This window comes from Lytechinus pictus, chromosome 3 (assembly GCF_037042905.1).
Source record: "Lytechinus pictus isolate F3 Inbred chromosome 3, Lp3.0, whole genome shotgun sequence".
NCBI lineage: Eukaryota > Metazoa > Echinodermata > Echinoidea > Temnopleuroida > Toxopneustidae > Lytechinus > Lytechinus pictus.
In genome coordinates, this window is record NC_087247.1 from 11,661,547 (window position 1) to 11,682,617 (window position 21,071).

The 21,071-nt window shown below is 37.3% G+C and overlaps 1 protein-coding gene across 1 annotated transcript in view; it reads left to right on the top strand.

The window, feature by feature from the left end:
* The first annotated feature begins 5,354 nt into the window (after positions 1 to 5,354).
* The window catches only part of LOC129257833 (guanine nucleotide-binding protein G(i) subunit alpha), a 28,237-nt gene continuing 12,520 nt past the window's right edge, over positions 5,355 to 21,071 (top strand). Inside the window, exons 1-3 of the mRNA XM_054896244.2 lie at positions 5,355 to 5,916; positions 12,604 to 12,646; positions 14,520 to 14,661. Of these exons, the coding sequence (XP_054752219.1) occupies positions 5,799 to 5,916; positions 12,604 to 12,646; positions 14,520 to 14,661 (303 nt within the window). The 5' untranslated portion in view covers positions 5,355 to 5,798. The remainder of the gene's footprint in view (positions 5,917 to 12,603; positions 12,647 to 14,519; positions 14,662 to 21,071) is intronic.

A 21,071-nucleotide genomic window follows, 5' to 3' on the forward strand; every position in this document is an offset into this window, starting at 1 on the left:
CAAACACAAGGTGGCGTTGTGTGTTTTCCGATCTCTCCAGTATGGAAGTGCCGTGGCCGAGTGGTCTAAGGCACCTAGCTATACATGGAAAGTCCGGGTTTAGATCCCCGGCCGCGGCACCTAGCCCGTGAGCAAGGCATTTAATCAACAATACTCTTTTATCCTGCTTTTAAATAAGTGGAAATGCTATATGCATTATTGGTAACTAGGCGTGCACTTGTTTTTTATTAAGTATCAGAGTTCCATTTTGCGCATGATCAGAAGAAGGTCATTATTCTATAGTGAGATGACGGTTTAATATTTGATGAGATAAACGCCAACTTTGATGTCTTGATTATTCATAAAATTGGGTTTTTCATTAGATCCACAAAACACAACGATGCGTCAACTATATATTAGCGACTCGTATTTCACAGGCGACCAAGTACATTGTTATAAGATCTTGTTATGATATGTTATACCGAGGTTGTTTTACCTGACTGCTAAGAAAGCACGAATGCCTGTGAGCAAGCAACCAGGGGACCAACGGCTTAAGGTCCTCTCCGAGGGACCTGGTAATGAGGATAAATGCCTTACCAAAGGGCACTAGCGCACCACTTGGGAATCGAACCCGGGTCACCGGAATCCGAAACCCCCGCTCTACCGACTGAGCTATCGCGCCTCCCATTGATCTTGCATTCAAAGTAGAAATGCAACAAAACCTTCATAAGAGTGTTCATTGATGTGCTATTCTAGTCAAGTGGTCTATGCAATTTCTGCATCCTGCTATGAACAGAAAGGCGTGCTTGAATAGTATCTTTTGCTTTGAAATCTGCCTATCATAATGAAAGAAATGAAAGGTCATTTGACCAAAATTGCCCATGAGGTAACTCCAAACTGGTCGAGTTGCAAGCCGGAGTTTTCAGTAAAGATATCAGGAATAGGAAATTTTCAAGTGCAACAGTGACTGATTCCGCAACGTGGTACATCTGTTGAAAAGGCAAGTCAAATCGAAATGGACACCTGAGAGATATTTGTCGAAAGTCGGTGAATGGACAGGGACAGCATTATTGTCCCATGCTTAATTCGGACCGGACGAAAATTTGAAAATTATGTTGTTTGTCCAGAGTTCAGAACGATGGATACTAGAGTTTTAATTCACTTAATAGTTTCGACAAAGACTTCTTTGTCATGGATGTCTTTTGACAATAGATTTTCTACGTTCCAATAGTTTACCCAGCACACCCGATGGATCGTGGACGGACTGACGCATATAACCATGATCCGATTCCGTCAACTAGTGTACATTGAAGGTTATAATTGCATCATCCTCCTTCTTCACACACGGATCAAGAGGGGACCAATGGCAACCCTACCGCCACACGTTCCTCAAATTGTATATACATGTGTGTTATGTACTTGTATTTCTGTTTTGAACAGCTAGAATATTGGCAGATGCCAGTGAGTGTTCCAATAAATTCAATTTATATAGATACAATTCATAATGATTATGCTCCTATTCCGATCTCGTGTTGAAACAAATTCAGGGAGTTTCTAACTCCCTGATGATGAACTCTAAAGTTGTTGGTTTTTAATTGGTTAGTCAGTTGGGAAATAAAAAAAAAGGGTTCGGTTTAGTCCCGTAGAAGTTTGTTCATCCTACATAATATAACTTGCATCAGTTTTCTTTGCGGCATATAGCACAATGAACACAAGAAACATATAATTTCACAAATTTTTTACATTTTCGACGTCCTTTAATTTTGGCAGAATTAGACCATGGACGTTAAACCCGCTTTAAAGTTGCTCCATTCAGTGCTTTCACATTTTTCCTCTACTACCCGAAGGAGAACAAGAAGCGGGACAAGAAGAAAAAGGAGAGGAAGAGGAGGAATGAAGAAGAAGAAAAAGAGGAAGAAGCAAAAGAAGGAGAAGAAAAATATGAAAAACAGCATATTTTGAAAGACAAAACCATTTTCTCGTAGAAGTGAACATGGCTGTACGCAGCGGAGGGGGGGGGGGGGGGGGTCTGTCCTCCCCCCAAAAAAATTAACTGAAAATTATCACAAAATTCACCAGACGTGTGAACGAATCCTTCAATTTAATTTAAGACAAATATACAAAGCGCTCCATTGACAAGCTCGATTGCTTCACTGCTTCACTTTCAAGTTTTATCGAAAAATTTTACGCGTTACCCCCGCCCCCCGAAAAAATTATGGGTATGGTAATGGAAGCTGAATAAATCACGACACTTAGTGCCGGCGCTGTTTCCAAGATTTGTTTGAAGGGGGTGCTGTTAGTCCACCCCCCCCCAAAAAAAAAAATGAAATACAAAATATATACACGTATATTGACAAGTGAAAACAGGTCGTCACAATATTAATAAACAGTGTTTAGTATGAAGACAAATTCGACAAGCATTTTCCAGCACCCCTCTCCCTCAATTGAACCCCGCCTGAATTTCAAATTGCCTTGCTATCCCTTACCAATGATCCTTATATACCAGCATGGACCTATTAGGTCCATGATACCAGTAATACCTTGGTCACATTTGTTCTACGGCGGCCGTACGGCGAGTCGAAAACAGCCGTTTCAACATTTTGTGTACCAACTACATATAGGTGGTTTGAATCAAAATTAATAAAACGGCTGTTTTCGACTCGCCGTACGGCCGCCGTAGATCAAATGTGACCAAGGTATTACTCAACAGGACCGTGAGTAAAATAATGGTAAGCAATTACATAGCGCCACCTATTGAGAATAATTTCTAGTCTTCCTTTGGAATCGGTGGATCCAGTGATAATCAAACAGTTTGTTCCCTTTGTGACTGACTGCTATATCATTCTCCTAGAATATGAAAGAGCTTAATTGTTGCTTGAACCAACACCATTCATGTGCGAGCGCAGCGAGCGAGAACATTAAATATGGCGTCTCTTAAAAAGAAGTTCAAGGGTTTTATTCAATTTGTGCTCTGAATAATTTATCATCATCTTCAATTATAGAAAATTGGTAAAGAATAATGCCTTTGGGTGTTTACCTGCTCGTCCGGGAGCCGGAAAGCAAGACATCCAAAAGGAGTCACAAATTATTAGCCAGATATTATTTGGTAGACTGAAAAAAGGACAATGCCGGTCGGAAACAGCAGGGGGGCATGGGTAGGGGTGCCTCCACGAGGGCAAGGGCGGAAATCTCACCCCAAAGGTAGGGGGGGGGACCAGGGGCTGGAAAATTTGACAAGCAAAAAAAAAAGGTTATCACCCCAAGTGTAAAGTCATTTCGACCAAAACACACGTTTTATTTCGATTTTGAATGATGTATTTTTTCCATCATAGAAGACCAAAAATAATAGGGGGACATTTGAAATTGTGTCCCCCTACTATTTTGGGTAGGGGGGACGCGACCATCTGTCCCCCTCTGATTTCCGCCCATGCATGAGGGTCAAGGGCCCCTTGCACCCTGTAGATAAATACACAATGTAAAAACAGGGAGAGACGAGAAAGTGAGGGGAGAAAAGGAAGGGGAAAGAGGAGAGAGAAAAGAGAAAGAGGTGTTCCCCCTCTTGTGAAATTGAAGACCTTTTTTTTTTTTTTTTTTTGCTTGTCAAATTTTTGTCGGGTACGAAATATCCCCCCCCCTTTTGGAAAATCCTGGATCCGCCCTTGGGTAGAGGGGACAAAAAGGTAAGGGGTGAGAAGCAAAATATGGAAAGAGTGAGGATAGAGGAACAAATGAGATGGAAAGGGAGAAGAAAAATAAACAAATGAAAATAGAGAGGGAGATAGAGAAGCAAAAGAATGGAAACGAAGAAAAGAAAACAGGGGGAAGTTAAAAACGGACAGCCCCTGTCCTTGTGTGTAGGTTGATATTTAGGGTATTCACGGACGTTTTATTATTTCATAGTCATATTTCCCCCCCCCCAAAAAAAAGGAAAAGAATTGTGCCCCCCTCTAACAACATCGACAAAAAAGAAAAAAAATTGGACAAGAATAATGTCTTTGATCGCCTCTTATGTGTAATTACCTGCTCGTTCGGGAGCCGGAAAGCAAGACATCCGAAAAGGAATGAAAAGAAAAAAGAAAGGAAAGGGAAATGAAGAGAGAGGGAGAGAGAGATAGAGGGGAGAGGGGGGGGGGGGCACCATGTCGATACGGCCTTAAATGCCCTACCCCCTGAATATTTGTTTTCTTTTCAAAGGAAAGGGAATACTGATCTATGCACTGAAAAATTATCATAGGCCCATAACATACAGAAATGAAAGGGACCAATGCTGGAATGGAAGCTGCCCTCTATTGGCGGTACACAGAATGGGTAAAGAGAAGAACAACAAGAATGGGAATGAAAATAGTAGGAAGAAAAAAAAATCATTATACATATATTCAGTTGTACTTGAATATATTGAGTATATATATATATATGGCCGAAATATATATGTATATATATATATGCCTACATCCTACGAAAGGGCGAAGTCAATGAATGGGTTTATTCTGTCATAATACACATATAGACGTAAAGACGAAGGTAGATGGCGTTAAGGCGCATTAAAAACAACGAAAGAAGACAAAAATAATTCGCCTTAAACACAGATGTATAGAAATATATATATATATATATATATATATATAGGCCTATATATATATTCCCCCTGGGGAACTTTGATTTAAGCTACGCCTACCATTGTTCTCTTCATCCATTTTTTTCACAATATATATATATATATATATATATATATATATAATGTTAAATGTGAAAAAAATTATACATGTACAATAGCTTTTGCAACTCTTGTATTTAAATATATTTGAAAAAAATGAATGAAAAGAACAATGGCTATAGATCTGTATAATTATATAGGCCTATACATAGGTTCAAACAAATAAAAATATTAAAACGACGTGGATAATATATATTTTTTTGCTACAGCTACTGTTGTGTGCAAATGGTTTATGTCCCTAATTTTCTAAAACCGAGGATAAACCTAGATATAGATCTAACAGTTAGGCTCCCACAGACCTAATTAACGTTAAAATGCGGATTAAAAGTTGCCAAAGCTTTCAATACAAAATGAATGTCATTTTGGTTATCTAAATATAATTTTTACATTTTTACACAATTCTTCCAGAATAGGCCTAACGTTTAAGTTACCAGGTGTGCTGCCTCAGGAGAATAATAAAGTATACACACTGGCACTGCACCCCCAAGGAATTTTTGGGGGGTGCTTTAGCACCCTTAGCACCCCCTGCTTCCCAGGGCCATGATCCGTGGGTCGAGGAACCAAATTTTTTTTTTATTAGGCCCAATCAAATTTTTATCCTTTCTGAAATTCTGGTGTATAATTTGTTATATCGCTTCGAATCCGGGACATTTCCCATAATGCCTTTCACAGAGATGTACGACGTTCGTATTGCGATCTGAGAGGTCGGCCGCGATAAAGCATCATGAGCGATTTTATGCGGGTACCGATTTTGCTTCGCCGTTGATCTTGTGTAGCAAAAGTGTGCCGGTGGTACGGTACGGTGTACGTGTATTGTGTGTACGCGCGACTCGACTGGGGTGTGGTGGTATACGGTGAATTTCTACGGAAGAAAGGCTTGCAGAACGGAATATCATTACTTTTGTGCGGAAAAATAACTTGTTTTGGACACTGCTGGACGGTGCAATTGTATCAGGATAACCAATTTTAAATGGAACTACCAAGGACTCTAGAGTTTGGAGAATAAAGAGGATATATCGACGGTTTGTAGACATTCAGACCGAGTGTCTGACCGGCTGTTCTTAACTTACTGGACTGTGCATAAACGTTATTTTATTATTCCAAAATGGGGTGCGCTACGAGCGCAGAAGATAAAGCGGCCGCTGAGCGGTCGAAAATGATTGACAGAAATCTACGGTTAGAAGGAGAAAAAGCAGCTAGAGAAGTAAAATTATTGCTCTTGGGTACGTATTGTGGATCACCATAGCCTACTGAAAAATGAAAATTTAATCACACAGGCAAATGATGTGTTAACATAAGTCATAACAACATGAAGTGTGAAGTGACAGAGCTGGATTTGTGCAGTGCCAGGCCAGTGGCAGTGCAGTAGCAGTGCAGTGGAGTGTGGAATCTTGTTCACTGCTGCTGCTGTATGAAGTCAAATGAATGATAATATCTGTAGAATAACAAAAAATATGATGAATGGATGAAAATTAAATTCTAAAACATGTTTTAACATTATTATCATGTTAGCTACTGGTACTTGCTTTTCACTTGATCCACCTTTTGTCTTGAGTCGTAACTATTGACCACTGACCACCTCTCTGACTCTGACTCTGAGCTGTGACTGTTCGCAAGTTGTTGCTTAGATATGTGTAAAAAATCCAGCTGCTACAAGATCAACTAAAGCAATTACGCAAAAAATTGTGTTGGTGCAAGAAAGCCCGTACTCCTTAGCGAAACATCGCCAACCACATCGGTGCAGAAATGGCATTTTTGTGCGGATGTGATGAACGAAAGTGTGGTGTTAGCGTTTTTGCACTGACATGAAATGCAGCGTTCCCACATGTCATACTCATAAACAAAATTTAATGTGCTCTTTTATATTTGGAATAACCAACAAAGAAAACAAACGCAGGAAAGTGATGTATTACTGATCACTTTCATAAATTCAATCATATCAAAAACAATGTTTTCTAAGAATTTGACAAAACTTCAAGTTCCACCAATCAGAATCACAAATACCCAAATATTAAAATGAAAATAAAGAAAACGGGCCAGCATCATGAAAACAAAGAACTCCAGATAGACTCACTCTCAATGGAAAGCAAAGCTCGAGAACAATGGTCTGTGAACAGATATGTGCTTTACATGTGTAAAGTCCATGCGCCTGCACTTTGTCGAATTAGGGTATTGTCTACATGTACATGTACATTGTACAGGGTGTACCTTGACTTTTCAAAGAGAGTGTGTGGAGCTGATGCGTCCAAGAAATAGGGCCCCGTCTTCCAAACCGAAGAACTTTTGTCTTTGAAATTGTAGGTTTTTGATAGCCTCTGGTGCTGGAGACAGTAGACATTTGAGGCAGGGCTCGACATAAGCAGTGGCCTGTTGGCCCGGGGCAACCAGAAATAAGAGTCGGGCTACCAAAAATTATGTTAAAACCCACACTTGGTGGCTTGATTGGGCTACCAAAGTCTTGATAAATTGTAATGTTGTCTATTGTTTTAGGGACACCAAATTTGCTTTGCTGGTCACCAAAAAATATGAAATTGATGATTTTGGTGGACTAATCGGGCCACCAAGTGTGGGTTTTAACAGAATTTTGGTGGCCTGACTCTCTTTTTTTGGTTGCCCCAGTCCCATTTTAACCAAGGATTGGTGTTTTGCTCACTGCAGCAAATCTACAAGACATTTGCATAGTTTCACGATTGTCATATTTGAACAAAAAATTCAGCCATTTGATTCTACATGTAATCTACATATATGTAGGATCTCTCTGAAGCTAACAAAGAAGAACAAGAACCGGTTTTAGAATGGAGGTAAAAAGGGAAGGAGAATTGGAAATGCTGCTCAATAAAAGTATGACCTCAAGGAAAAATCCAGCTTTTCTCCATGGTTCACTGCAAAGATAGCATGCTATTAAAGATACATGTAGTGACCCTAATTGAGGGTTATATGTACATACATGTAGCCCCCTGCTCTATCAACTGGTAGCTTTGAATTTAAAGGACAAGTCCACCCCACCAAAAAGTTGATTTGAATAAAAGGAGACAAATCTAACAAGCATAACGCTGAAAATTTCTTTAAAATCGGATGTAAAATAAGAAAGTTATGACATTTTAAAGTTTCGCTTAATTTCTCAAAATAGTTATATGCACATCATGGTCGGTATGCAAATGAGGGAACTGATGACATCACTCACTCACTTTTTCTTTTGTATTTTATTAGATGAAATATGAAATATTCTAATTTTCTCCTCATTGTCCTGGGAAACAAAGTTTTATTTCTCCCTGAACATGTGGAATTAAAAAGAAGGGCAACAAAATGTACATGTTTGTATGGTAACTTAAGGTCCCCTGGGTTTGCGCAGGGCCTGCGCATACATACATCTGTGCGATTCTAGCAAGAAGATACGCGACGACGGTTCTTACATGTGCAATACATAGAAAGATATTCATTTAAAAATCTGACTCGATCAAAATGGTGGAAAAACAATGATTTTCGGGCATTTCATGTGACGGCCTAAAAAATGCAGCCTTTTTTATAATAAAAATTCCTCAATTGTGTGTATACTGTAAAGTGAATGGGTGCGCAGACATGGGGCACCATTGTTTTTATCAATCTGAAAATGACTGGCTGAGGTTTTTATGAGAAAATCATATATATATTTCTCCCAAAATTTTTACGAGATTTTTGGCATGCATACTCATAAGAATACAAGGATCATTATCAACTGAAAATTTTCTTGAAATTAAAGAAAGATCATGATTGATATTAATCTAAATTGTTAGGTGCGCAGACATGGGGCCCCCCTTTATACATTGATCCTAAAAGTGACTGGGGTATTTAAGATGTCCATGTATTGAGGCGGTCATTCACGTGATCATGCCAAAATTTGCCAAAATCTTATTTAGAGGTTGCCACAAAGAAAAATTGTGAAAGCGAAATTTTACCCTAGATGTACATGTATTTTTTTTTTATAGAATTTACAAGTATGTAATAATATGTATCTTTTTTTGATCTTTTGTTTTTTCAATGAAGAATATTAAGATTGTTAAGCAGACCAATAAGATTGGAAAATCACTGTTTTTTTTTAATTTCATCTTCCATAGGCAATTGAACCCAAAGTATAAAAATGAGCCATTTTCAGCATGACACATCTCATAAAAAGTCATGTGGCGTTGCGATGCTATACCCGTACATGTACATTGCAAATTTGGCTTCAATAGTTGCGTGAGACTTCAAAGAAACTAGTCATAAAATTCTGTGGCACTCTAATGCATTCTACAGTGCGTCCCAAAAAAAACTATACACTTTTGAAATGGCTGCCAAATAAAAAATTTAGCATTTTGGGGGAAAAAACTTACATATATGGAAAGCCAATAAAGTCAACTTTCAAATGACACCAAAAAGTTGGAAAACTATTCATGCTTGAGCGAGCACTGCCCACTGAAACAAAGGGTATGAAAATTAGGGTGGGCTGGAATTAGCCTTCCAATTTATGTAAGTTTTTGAGAGGCAAATCCTTTCGAACTTGCAAAGTTAAGGGCGATGTGATAAATTAATGATCAACCATGACCAGTTTTGGTTGCTTCAGCAAATTTTATAAATTATTAAATTGAACTTTAATGCATGAGTGAACACAAATTACACTTTTTGGGCAGCATTTCAACTTTATCATTTGGATCTCTTTTGGGCAGCATTTCAAATTTATCATGTGGATCTCAGCAATGTGTTCATGGGAGTCGGGAGAATAGGGGGTGAGATAGGACTTAAGTGAGAGAAGTAGGTTGGTGGAATAAGGGTCAACAGAACATTCAGCCCCCGCCCCCTCCCTCTTTCCCGCCCTCCCCTCCTGTTGAGAGATTGATGGCTATTGTCATGTACGCGTGGAGTCCAGAGCAGAATGTTGATTATGATTAATTCTGAATTGGGACATCAATTTTTTCCTATCAATCATTTAATCAACAATTTATCAGTAAATCAACTTATTCAATGTGCAAGGTGATCAATCAAACATTCCTTTTTTTTCAATTAATTATTTCATTAATCATTAAATTTCTTGGTAATCATTGAAAAAAAAAACTGACCATCAGCCACCAGTCACTTGGCAGTTAAGTTTTGAATAGGCTACAATGCAGGAAGTGAGACAGAGAGAGGGGGGGGGGGGCTGGGAAATGGAGGTGGAGAGGGGAGGGTACATATGACTTTTAATTTGTAAAAGGAAAAAAAGAAGAGGAATGCCCTTTTAACCAAGTCTTAGCATATCTCGCCCTCTTGCTTGTAACGGGTACCATCACATTACTCTGACTCTCACGAACACACTTCTGAGGTTCACAAGATGAATATGCTACAATAAAATCACAATTCCTGTTCACTCATGCATTAAATTTCAATTTAGTAACTCATGAAATTTGCCTAAGAAACCCAAACTTATCTCACTCATCAATTTAGCTTAACAAGTTCCAAAGGACTAACCACTAAAAAAACTGTAAGGCTAATTCCTGCCCAGCCTAGCTGAGCTTAGTCTCTCAGGAGGAGAGAAGCGGGGGGGGGGGGGGGGGGGGGGGTTGAGATAGAGAGAGGGGTTGCTAAATGTTCTGTTGACCTTTATCCCATCAACGTACTTCACCTACCTAAGTCATATTACCCCCTCTTCTCCTGACTGTCGTGAACACATTGTTGAGATCCACACGATAAGACAAAATGCTGCACCCAATTCACGATCACTCATGCATTAAATTTCAATTTAATAACGCATTAAATTGTCACAAACACCAAACTGATCACAACTGATCTTTAATTCACCAAATAACCATCAACTTTGCAAGTACCAAACAAAAAAACCTGAAAGAAATTGGAAGGCTAATTCCAGCCCACCCTAATTTTCATACCCTTTGTTTCAGTGGGCAGTGCTCGCTCAAGCATGAATAGTTTTCAAACTTTTTGGTGTCATTTGAAAGTTGACGTTATAGGCTTTCCATATCTATAAGTCTTTTCCCCCAAAATTATACATTTTTTATTTGGCAGCCATTTCAAAAGTGTATAGTTTTTTTTGGGACGCACTGTAGAGTCGTGCAAGTAGACGGGGGGGGGGGGGCATGATGCCATGATGGCCTCCCAGTCTATTGCTCCTGTGATTTTTTTCTTTTCTTTTCCTTTTCTAAATCAGCGCATGACACTGGCACTGGTTCGACGGTCCCAGACCAGTAACGATTCCTGTCAGGCCAGTAACTTTTCAGAAACAGCCAGATTTACTGGTCCGACATGACCAGTAAATAATATATCAAACTGAAAATTTTCTTCTCTTTTATAAATTATGAAAATGGCTCTCATGAAATATGTTGTGTGTGTGTACTGTTTGTTTGTTTTTGGGAGGCGGGTAAGGTAACAATATTTTAATGTAAGCCAGTGGCGTACCTAGGATTTTCCACAGGGGGGGCAAAATCGGCCGCCAAAAAGCAAAAAAAAAAAAAAAAAAAAAAAAAGGTCTTCAATAAAAAATACAGCTTATTGTACCAGAAAAAATATTGACAAGCAAAAAAAAAAAAAAAAAAAAAAAAAAAAGGTCTTCAAGCTCGTCAGGGGGGGCAATAAAGGTCTTCAAGTTTGTCAGAAAGGGGAAGTGATATGTATTTTGTATGGGTTGTGGCTCGTCAGGGGGGGCAGAGTGACCCCCTCCCATATCATATTTCAGCTCATTTGGCTCTCAAGTCATTCAGAATTGTCTAGGACGTTTAAAAAGTTGATTGTCTTCACCATCGATGAATCAGGAAAGAGCACAGTAAACATAAGAAACATACAACCTATTCAAAATTTTGACACTTTTGGCTTCCCATAATTTTAGCACAGAGTTAGACTATGGTCTAAGTTAAACCTGACTTCAGAGGTTTTGTATCACCTGCAAAGCAGTAGCAAAACTACAGTGTATATATATGTAGGCATCGCTTTTTCAACGACGGCGGTGGCGTCAACATTGAAATCTTAACCAAAGGTTTTGGAAATGTCATAACTAAGAAAGTATATGGACCTAGTACATGAAACTTGGAAATAAGGGCAATCAAATTTTACTGAACAGTTTACCCACCAAGTTTCAGGTCACATGACTGAGGTCAAAGGTCATTTAGAGTCAATGAACTTGGCCACATTGGGGGTATTTGTTGATTTGCGATCATAGCTTTGAAAGTTTATAGATTTAGTTCATGAAACTTGGACATAAGATAAGAGTAATCAAGTACCAGTGAACATCCTGCATGAGTTTCAGGTCACTTGACCAGGGTCAAAGGTCATTTACATGTACATGTAATGTCAATGAACTTCGACCAAATTGGGGGTATTTTTTGAATTGCCATAATAACATTGAAAGTGTGTGGATACAGTTCATGAAACTTAATAACATAAGAGTACAGTAATCAAGACTCAAGTACATGTATCAGTGAACATCTTGCACGAGTTTCAGGTCACATGACCAAGGTCAAAGGTCATTTATGGTCAATGAACTCATAATTTTGAAAGTTTATGGATACAGTTCATGAAATGTGGACATACAGTACATGTACAGTAGTTTAATAGGGGTAATCAAGTGACCATCTTGCACAAGTCTTGGGTCACAACCGTCACATGATCAAGGTAAAAAGTAATAAAGCGTCAATGAACATGTATTTTATTATCATATGATTGGTGTTTTTTGTTTTTGAATAATTATTCTATTGTCGTTTTCAAAGTGGGCACTGCTGCAATATTGAAACGCGTAATGCAGGCGAGACAGCCAGAGGCGCTCCACTACATGTAGTTGCGTATATTAGATACAATAATAAATGGGTACAGGGGTTAAGAAAGTGAACCTTGAAATAAATTATGCTTAATTATGTTTACAAGCTTGCACCTTGTACTAATAATTTCATTTTTTTTCCCCTTCTCACTTCCAGGGGCTGGTGAATCAGGGAAAAGTACAATAGTAAAACAAATGAAGTAAGTACTTGCATTCTGAATTTTTGAGGAAATATAGCAAATTGTTGCAGTAGTAAATGTTGAGTCTGTGTTTTGTAATTTGAATCCATTGATTGTATAGTCATGTATACATTGTACAATGTACATGTTACTGTTAGTTTTGAACTTTTTGTAGCTTGAAAATTACTTTACATGTAAGTAAAAGAATATAGGCAATTGTAATTATAGAAATGTGTGCATTATAATCTACATGTACATGTAGCTACATGTAAATGTACATATGTACATGCCAAGAAAGATGTTCCAATTAATTTTCATTCTTAAAAGCTGAGTGCTCAGTAAATATCCTATTTTGTATTTTCTTCACCTTTGAATTGAATGGATAGAAGGCTATAAGATACATCCTCCAGTTACTCATCTGAGTTCTGTATTAACATACATGTAATACAGGTTTGCAATTATTCACTTTGATTGTAGCGATGGACAATCAAGAACAATGTTGCATGTTCATTTTGTTGAAAATTTTGATCATCAACCAGTCAGAGTTATTCTTTTATGTTTTCTATCCATTATGTTAACGGGGCCTTGATTTTCCTCTCAATTAGGGCCAGATCCGTTTAAAGTACAGGAAATCATTTTCCTGGTATCGCATTGCAATTTGCTCCACATTTTTGAAAGACTGCTATGCATTAAGCCTTTTTGTATATATAGCATATTTTTACATAGGACTGAACATTAGTTGAGAGTGTTTCCCTTATGACCAAAAATGCTATTCAAATTTGTCAAGCAAGATTATTCCCTGAAGTATGTTCATTGTACATGTACATGTATAGTGGACTTTAAAAGTGGTGCTCAAAAATTAGTGAACCCCACCACAAAAAAGCACTCCTTCATGCAGAGTAATGAATGTAAACCACAACAACAACAACACTACAATGTCCAGCAATCCCAGAGAAACAAACTGTATTGAATGTACATGTAATATATTATTTTATCACTTGACCTCACTATTAAATATCAAAACCATGGCAGAACTTGAACACTTCAAATATATACATGTATGTTCATTTCCTGGTGGGATTCACTAACTTTTGAGCATCACTGTATGTATTCAGGGATGTCGAAAGGATTCTTGCCGATACTGTATTCAGTGTTTCTACAGTAATGGTACATGCATGCCGAATGTTGCAAATTATGCATTGCAAATTTGCCCATTATGGATGTCCAAGGGATTCTTGGCGAGACGTTTCAGTACTTCTATAATGCCGTTGCAAATTACGCATTGCAAACTTGCTCATTATGCATCAGAGTGTCAGGTTACTGTGGACTACGGCAGTTTGTAATGCACTCACCAGATGATGCATGGAAGAAGTACTTACAGTACATGTATATTACACCTACCTGCTATAATAGTCTTTGGTGTGTACATACCTTTACATGTATGTACCATTACACAGGAAATAGTGGAATTGAAAAAAACTTGGGCATTTTTTTTTCCTTTTTAACCCTTCCACAGGGTTCCTAAGTTATTGAAATCACTATAATACATATTTTTTTACGATACATAATTGAATAATTAACACAGTATATGACACAAAATTTAAATATGTACAATACAATATTCCATGAAATTGTCCTAACATTTGTATAAAAAAGAAAAATCAAAGTGCAAAGGAAAGAAAACATTCATACAAGATATATATATACATGTGTATATATATATAACTTGGGCATTTTTATATTTCTTTCTTCAAAGAAAATACTCTACCCTGCTACTTTGACTTTGTACAAAGATGTAGTTCATACTACCATACTACTATTTAATTCTTTGACCTTTCATTCTGTGTTTATAGTCCATGTATTTTACCTCTTTTCTTTTCATTTGTCAAAATAGGATTATACATGAAGAAGGGTATTCTGAAGAAGATTGTAGGCAGTATAAACCAGTGGTATACAGTAACACAATTCAATCTATGATAGCCATCATCAGAGCGATGGGTTCACTCAAGATTGATTTCGGAGACACAGAAAGAGCAGTAAGTACAGTAGTACAATGTAATTGAATGCTTTAATGCTATATTTCTTTTTCCTCTTTAACATTAAAGTGAATGGGGGTTTAATGGGTGTTTTTTAAATCTTTTGGGCATTTTGAAGGCTAAATCACCTGGAGCCCCAGTTTGATTTTTTCTTCTTCTTTAATATGTTATATGGTTGATAGTTGGCCATTCTTGGTATGTTGTGTGCATTGCTCTTGACATTTCAGTAGGTATACATGTACATGTATACTTGTAGGCATCATTTAATCCCCCCAAACAAAAAAACAATGAAAAATGTAAATGAATGAATGAATAAACATAAATAAGTAACTAAATCAATGAATGAATAGATGAATAAATAAATAAGTACCGGTAAATGAATAAATAGAATAAAAAATGAAGTTCAGCTAAATATGTTTCTCTTTCAAACAATAGTTTAAAGGAGAATGAAACTCTTAGAGCAAGTTAGCTTTTGTGAAAGCAGAAAAATCAAAGAATAAGATCAACAAAACTTTGAGAAAAATAGGACTAGCAATAAAAGAGTTATGAGCATTTGAATGTCGAGATCACTAATGCTATGGAGATCCTCCCATTGGCAATGCGACCAAGATCTGTGATGTCACACACGTACAACTCTCCCATTTGGACACTGAAAATAAACCCCAAAACATCTCTTTTTGCTCATTCTAATCATATGACAAACGATTCATCAATGATATAATGTTGTGAAACCTCTGTACTTGTCATCTCATAAAGAGAACACCTCACCTTGTGATAGACTCTATAAAAGTGAGAATATAAGTGAAATAAGTACTAAAGTAATGAGGGAGTTGTACGTGTGTGATATCACAGATCTTGGTCGCATTGCCGTTGGGAGGATCTACATGGCACTAGTGATCTCAATATTCGAATGCTCATAACTTTCTTATTATTCATTCAATCTTCCTCAAACTTTCAACAATATGTTTCTTTGATTTTTCTCTTTGATATGGATTCAGCTGGTTTCAAGGGTTTCATTCTCCTTTAACATTTTGGATCATGGATCTTGGATCATAAATCTTTGATCTTTCTATGATTCATACATTTGCAATTGCACCAGGTTTATTTTTTGCCTGCATTTGTCATTTTTTAATTTGCATCATGGAAAGGTTACATTAGTTCCCCATATTTCTATGATAAATAAATTTGCAAATTTGATTTTAATAATTATGTGTGGACAAATCGATGCAGGCGCAGCCAAAATGTATAATTTTATTTCATCTATGATTTTTTTTTGTGAAACATACATGTAATGCATTTAGCCACAGATTGCATTTTGGATGAGTTATATTTGGGGATAGTACTTCATGTTAATTGCATACACAGACAGTAGCAAGATTCGGCACACACATTTGTTTCGAGGTAAAGATGTGCGAGACATATATTTTGTGAGAGCCGGAAATCGTGTTGCCATGGTAACAACATATTATATGCCCAAAATAAGGTAGAATTCTTGCGGTTCAAACTACTTGGTCAGTTTTCAACCAATTCTCATGAAATTTAGCTCACACATTGGTCTTGGGGTAAAGATGTGCAGGACATATTTTTGCATGTGTCAGAATTCATATTGCCATGGTAACAATATACATATAAAAATTAGGCAAAAATCTTCTACATGTAGTTCAAACTGTACTTCATCAGTGTTTGACCAATTCTCATGGTATTTTGCTTATACGTAGGTCTTTGGGTAAAGATGGGCAAGCAATTTTTCCATGTGTTGGAAACTGTTGTCATGGTAACGGCATAGGGCAGGGGTATTAATCACCATCAGTGATACATGTAGTTCTAGCTTTAGCTGGGTTTTAAGGGGGGGGGGGAGGGGAGGGAAGGGAATACGTCATTTGCCCAACTCATCCGTTTAAGTTGTGTATAGGCTTTTGATTGGTACAGTATGTACATGTATATAATATCCCTTACTCTTTTGGGTCTGGTCTGGGTCTTTTAAGTTGAGCACACAGGTACATGTAGTCTTACGCTACTCCCCCAGTTTCAAAACCTCATTCTGCCTGTAGGAAATAAAGCATCACCAGCACTTTATAAGGTGGTTTCAGACCGCCTCAAAGTTCGTCAGTTCCGGTATTTTCCGATCTGGAAATTCACCCCGATCAGAAAATACCAGGTAATATTGGCAATGTGAAAGCAAATTACGCGTAATCTCCCCGAAAGTAAATACCCACTAAATAGTAGGTACTTGTCAAAATTACGAGAACTTTCGCGGGGATTTTTCCAAGGTCGCAGGTATTTTGGCAATGTGAAAGCAATTTAGCCCAGCATGTACATGTAGTTGGGCGCGGGCGCCTTGGGTGGCTGCTGAGCTAGTGACTTTGAATCGCGCGTATTGCTTGCTTATCTAACCATACTGCGCGTGCTCGGAACTTCAGGAACTTTATTCCGAAGGGTATGTTTTGGGGCGGTGTGAATGCAGGAATAATTAATGGGTATTTTTTAGCCTCACAAAGTTCTTGTAATTTAACGGGGATTCTTATGATCGAGGCGGTTTGAAACCACCTACTGACATTTGGGCACCTTGCCCCCTGAAACTGATCAATTTGTCAGCTCACATGCTCTCACATACATGTACATGGCATGGATTTCACGGAAGTAATGAAATTCAATTTTTGGAATGGCCCAGTCTGTCTGGAGCGAGGCATGCAGCTGGTGTGATGCCCCATGCATAGCTGAAGCTGAGACGTTGGGGAGGTAATGAGGCCGGACGAGTAATGTCATTGATGGCAATCCAATAACACCATGGCTATTCCTCGTCACAGCTGCAGATTCTGATGAAACCTTATTGTGCTGTCCTACTTTGTATGTCTTTATTGCGATGTTCAGACATCTTCTTATAACGATACTCTCATTGAACGTCGCCCATTCTATCGATTGCTTGCTTCCATTATGTTGTTGACGTTATGAACTTTTGAGTAAAAGTAGGCCTCGATCCACAACATGTTCATGACGTGCACATGTTTTTTTGTGTGTTTTATGGGGTGGGGGTGTAGGACATAGTGTTAACTAAAATATCTATACTATTTTTCACCTCCATCACAAATGTTGACTTTATACTACTTGTACAATTGAAAATGTGAACTAACCAAATTTACAAGAAGATACATTTTATCTTAAGGGCCTACATGTACATGTATAACAAACAAATATTGTTTTATGGATTTGGTAGTGTACAGTACATGGAGAGCATGTACGTGTAGGCCCATATTGCTTTACTTTGACGCGCATGAGTAAGAAAAAAAATGCATTCAATTTCAAATACTTTGAATATATGCTGACCATAAGCGTCTGTAGGCTAACATGTAGATACTTTGTACATTGTGCATACATATGTATAGGCCTATTTGTTTGAGACAGAACCATTAGGCCATACATGTACATCCGGAAGAAGAGAGTATTGTCAGGATATCCTGTTTCAAAAGCCCTCAAAAAGCTGCATGTACCTGAAAAGCTGGATTTATACATGTACATGTAGGCCTTCATGTAGGGGCGTATACATGTACTTGAATAATATTACAGTGATGTCACTCTTCAGGAAGAGTTCAGAATTCAGACTTTATTGATTAATTTCCAGTTGTAAAAACTATTTTTTGGGAACGAAATGTCTCATTCTATATGAAAATGACTATGATTTTTCAACTTTTATGAACAATTCTACAGTAATAAAGTGCTTGTATTACGATGCAAAAGTTGTGTGTTCATGAATGATTATTTTAATAATAATAATAGCAATGAAATGTTTTACCCAGGGTAGTCGCTTCAGTTCTAAAAATTGTTCTCGCAGCGGGCCCTGCTTAACATGATAATTAATACCCATTTACTATTTTGAGTATTTCATACTCAGTCATTCAAAGACTTTCAGTTGCCATGGAAATGACCTTCCAGATGTAAATGTAATACACATTATGGTGCACCAGCAATAATACCTGCAATTATTTGCTTCATGTACATTTTGACCATAACATTTTGAACTTGAATAAAGTTTAAATGTAAGATGTTTCCAGCGAAGAGTTGCTTGTGTGTGAGGGAGCATTGCGACCAAGCAAGGAAATTTGCTGCTACATGTATTCACTGTACATGTATATAAATTTGAGTTGTGAGAAACTGAGGTACGTACTCATGGTAAATGATAATCATATAGACTGCGGGTATCCGGGCATTAAAGAGCTATTACAGCATCATTTATTAAATGCACTTTAAACTAATTTGTTGTTGACCAGGAATCGCAGATGGTGAGTCCATTTTCAATTTTTACTGACGACATACAGTACTGCAGTAAACATTGATGATGACTACTAATAATATTAATGTAATATAGTTCAAAAAATTATTTAATAAATTAATATCAGTGATCTTGGACCCACTAATAATTGCAGATTCTTAATTTTTGATTAATTTATTATACAAGAATCATCACTGATCTCTTCATATTGTTTTTTTACAATTTTATTATTGTTGCTCTGTACATGTACATGTACGTTCTCATGTTGTCTTTTCAATTTTATCATTAAAAGTTGTGTCTTTCTTTTCAATACATGTATGTCGTACAAGAGTGTGTAAAAGCTTTTACAGTTGAGCGTGGTACTAAACCAATTCAATAGCAGTTTTGAGTGTATGCCACATTTCCTGGGACTCTAGCTAACTTCCTGACTACCGGTATTCTTGATAGTTTGTATATTTGCAAATTTATCCTATAATTGACTTGGGAAATAAAGGTAATTGCATGAAGAAATTTGGAAAAGCAAATAGACTTAATATAAGAGGATTAAAACGGTAATTTTGGTCAAGTATTAAATATTTGAGGGGGTTTGATCAAATGAATGTATATTGTATATCAACAGAATGGCTTGTACAGTACATACATGTAGTACATACATGTACATGTATGTGTCAGGCCTACACATGTGTGTTTTGTTAACAAAGAGTGGCATGCTTTGAATGTTTTCAAATATTTTCCAATTTAGTACAATTTTATTTTTACAAATGTCAATTAAACATGTACATGTAGGTTTTGAATGAGAAAATTCAGATTGTTTGAAAATGAACTGTTTCTTGGAAAAGTAAGTTTGATTTTGCATGTCTTAACTCTCAAATCTCTGATTTTTCCTTTCTTTCTTGTATAACAGCTTTTTATGTGGGTGGGATTTCCCTTCAAACATTTTACAAGCATTGGATTTTTTCAGACAAATCAGGTTGTTTGGTAATATCTTGAGATTCTGGAGTAACAACTAAGACCCCGTTCTCATTGCGCTTTCTAAAACTAATGCTGGAAACTGGTTCAGGAAACCAGTTTGGAAGATCGCTTTGCTAGCGTTCCCATTTGATCACCCGAAAGTGGTTTTCAAAATCACTTCACGTAAAGCAATCTAGTTGCTAGCTTATGGGAACGCTCTCAGTGGGATGACACGTTTCGCGCGAAATTCGAAACCGCTTTGTAGGCATTCTACATAGTGTGTAGAGTAGCGTGCTCAAAATGTGCGAAGATCGCTTCTCAAAGAACGGTTGAGTCCTCATTTACGCTAAAACCAATTAAACGAGGCAAAGAGATCTTCAAAACTACATGAGGAGGTGGTTTTAATATCCGGTTTGAAAGATCGCTTCCAAGACCGCTTTGACTGTTCTCATCACACGTTAAACTAGTTTCCACTAAACTAGTTTTAGTAAGGTACAGTGTAGTGAGAACGGTGTCTAACATGAAATAGCTTTGGCGGTGCTTGGAAAATATGCAGACTGATGTAAATTGCGGGAAATTGAAAGGAGATTGGATAGGATCAAGTTCATCTACTTAATGCACAGACGGTTTGTCCATGCTAAAGCTACATGTAGCCGAGATGCAATTAGAGAAGAATCTATGTACTCATGCATGCAAATTCTCATGCTGGGTGAATCCAATATGCAGGCGCAGACTTCTCACCATTTTATTTTTTAACTTAATAATATGCGGGGTGTCCATGCTGCATTTGAAATTGGGCAAGCACGTTTTCATAGAGGTACATGTACTTATGAGGACCGATATTGATTTTAAGTTCAAAATACAAGAATAAATAGCTAGCTTCAATTTATGTCAAAGCCAGAATTGGTTAAAAAGGGATTCTATATGTTTTGTTAAGGGCCCTGTTGCATATTAAAATATGTTGAGTCTTTTGCCGTTGGCTGCACCATACTGCACATTTGAACGTTACAATAAATTGTAAAACTATATATTCAAATCCCCAATATTTTCCTAGGTGAATACAAACTATCCTGTCTGTGAACTTTTACAATTAATTGTAAGTTTTTGCATACGGTTTCTCATCTAGATACTTCCCTGTATTTTATACTATCAATAAAGTCTACTATGTGAAACAATTCGTAACATTAAAGCA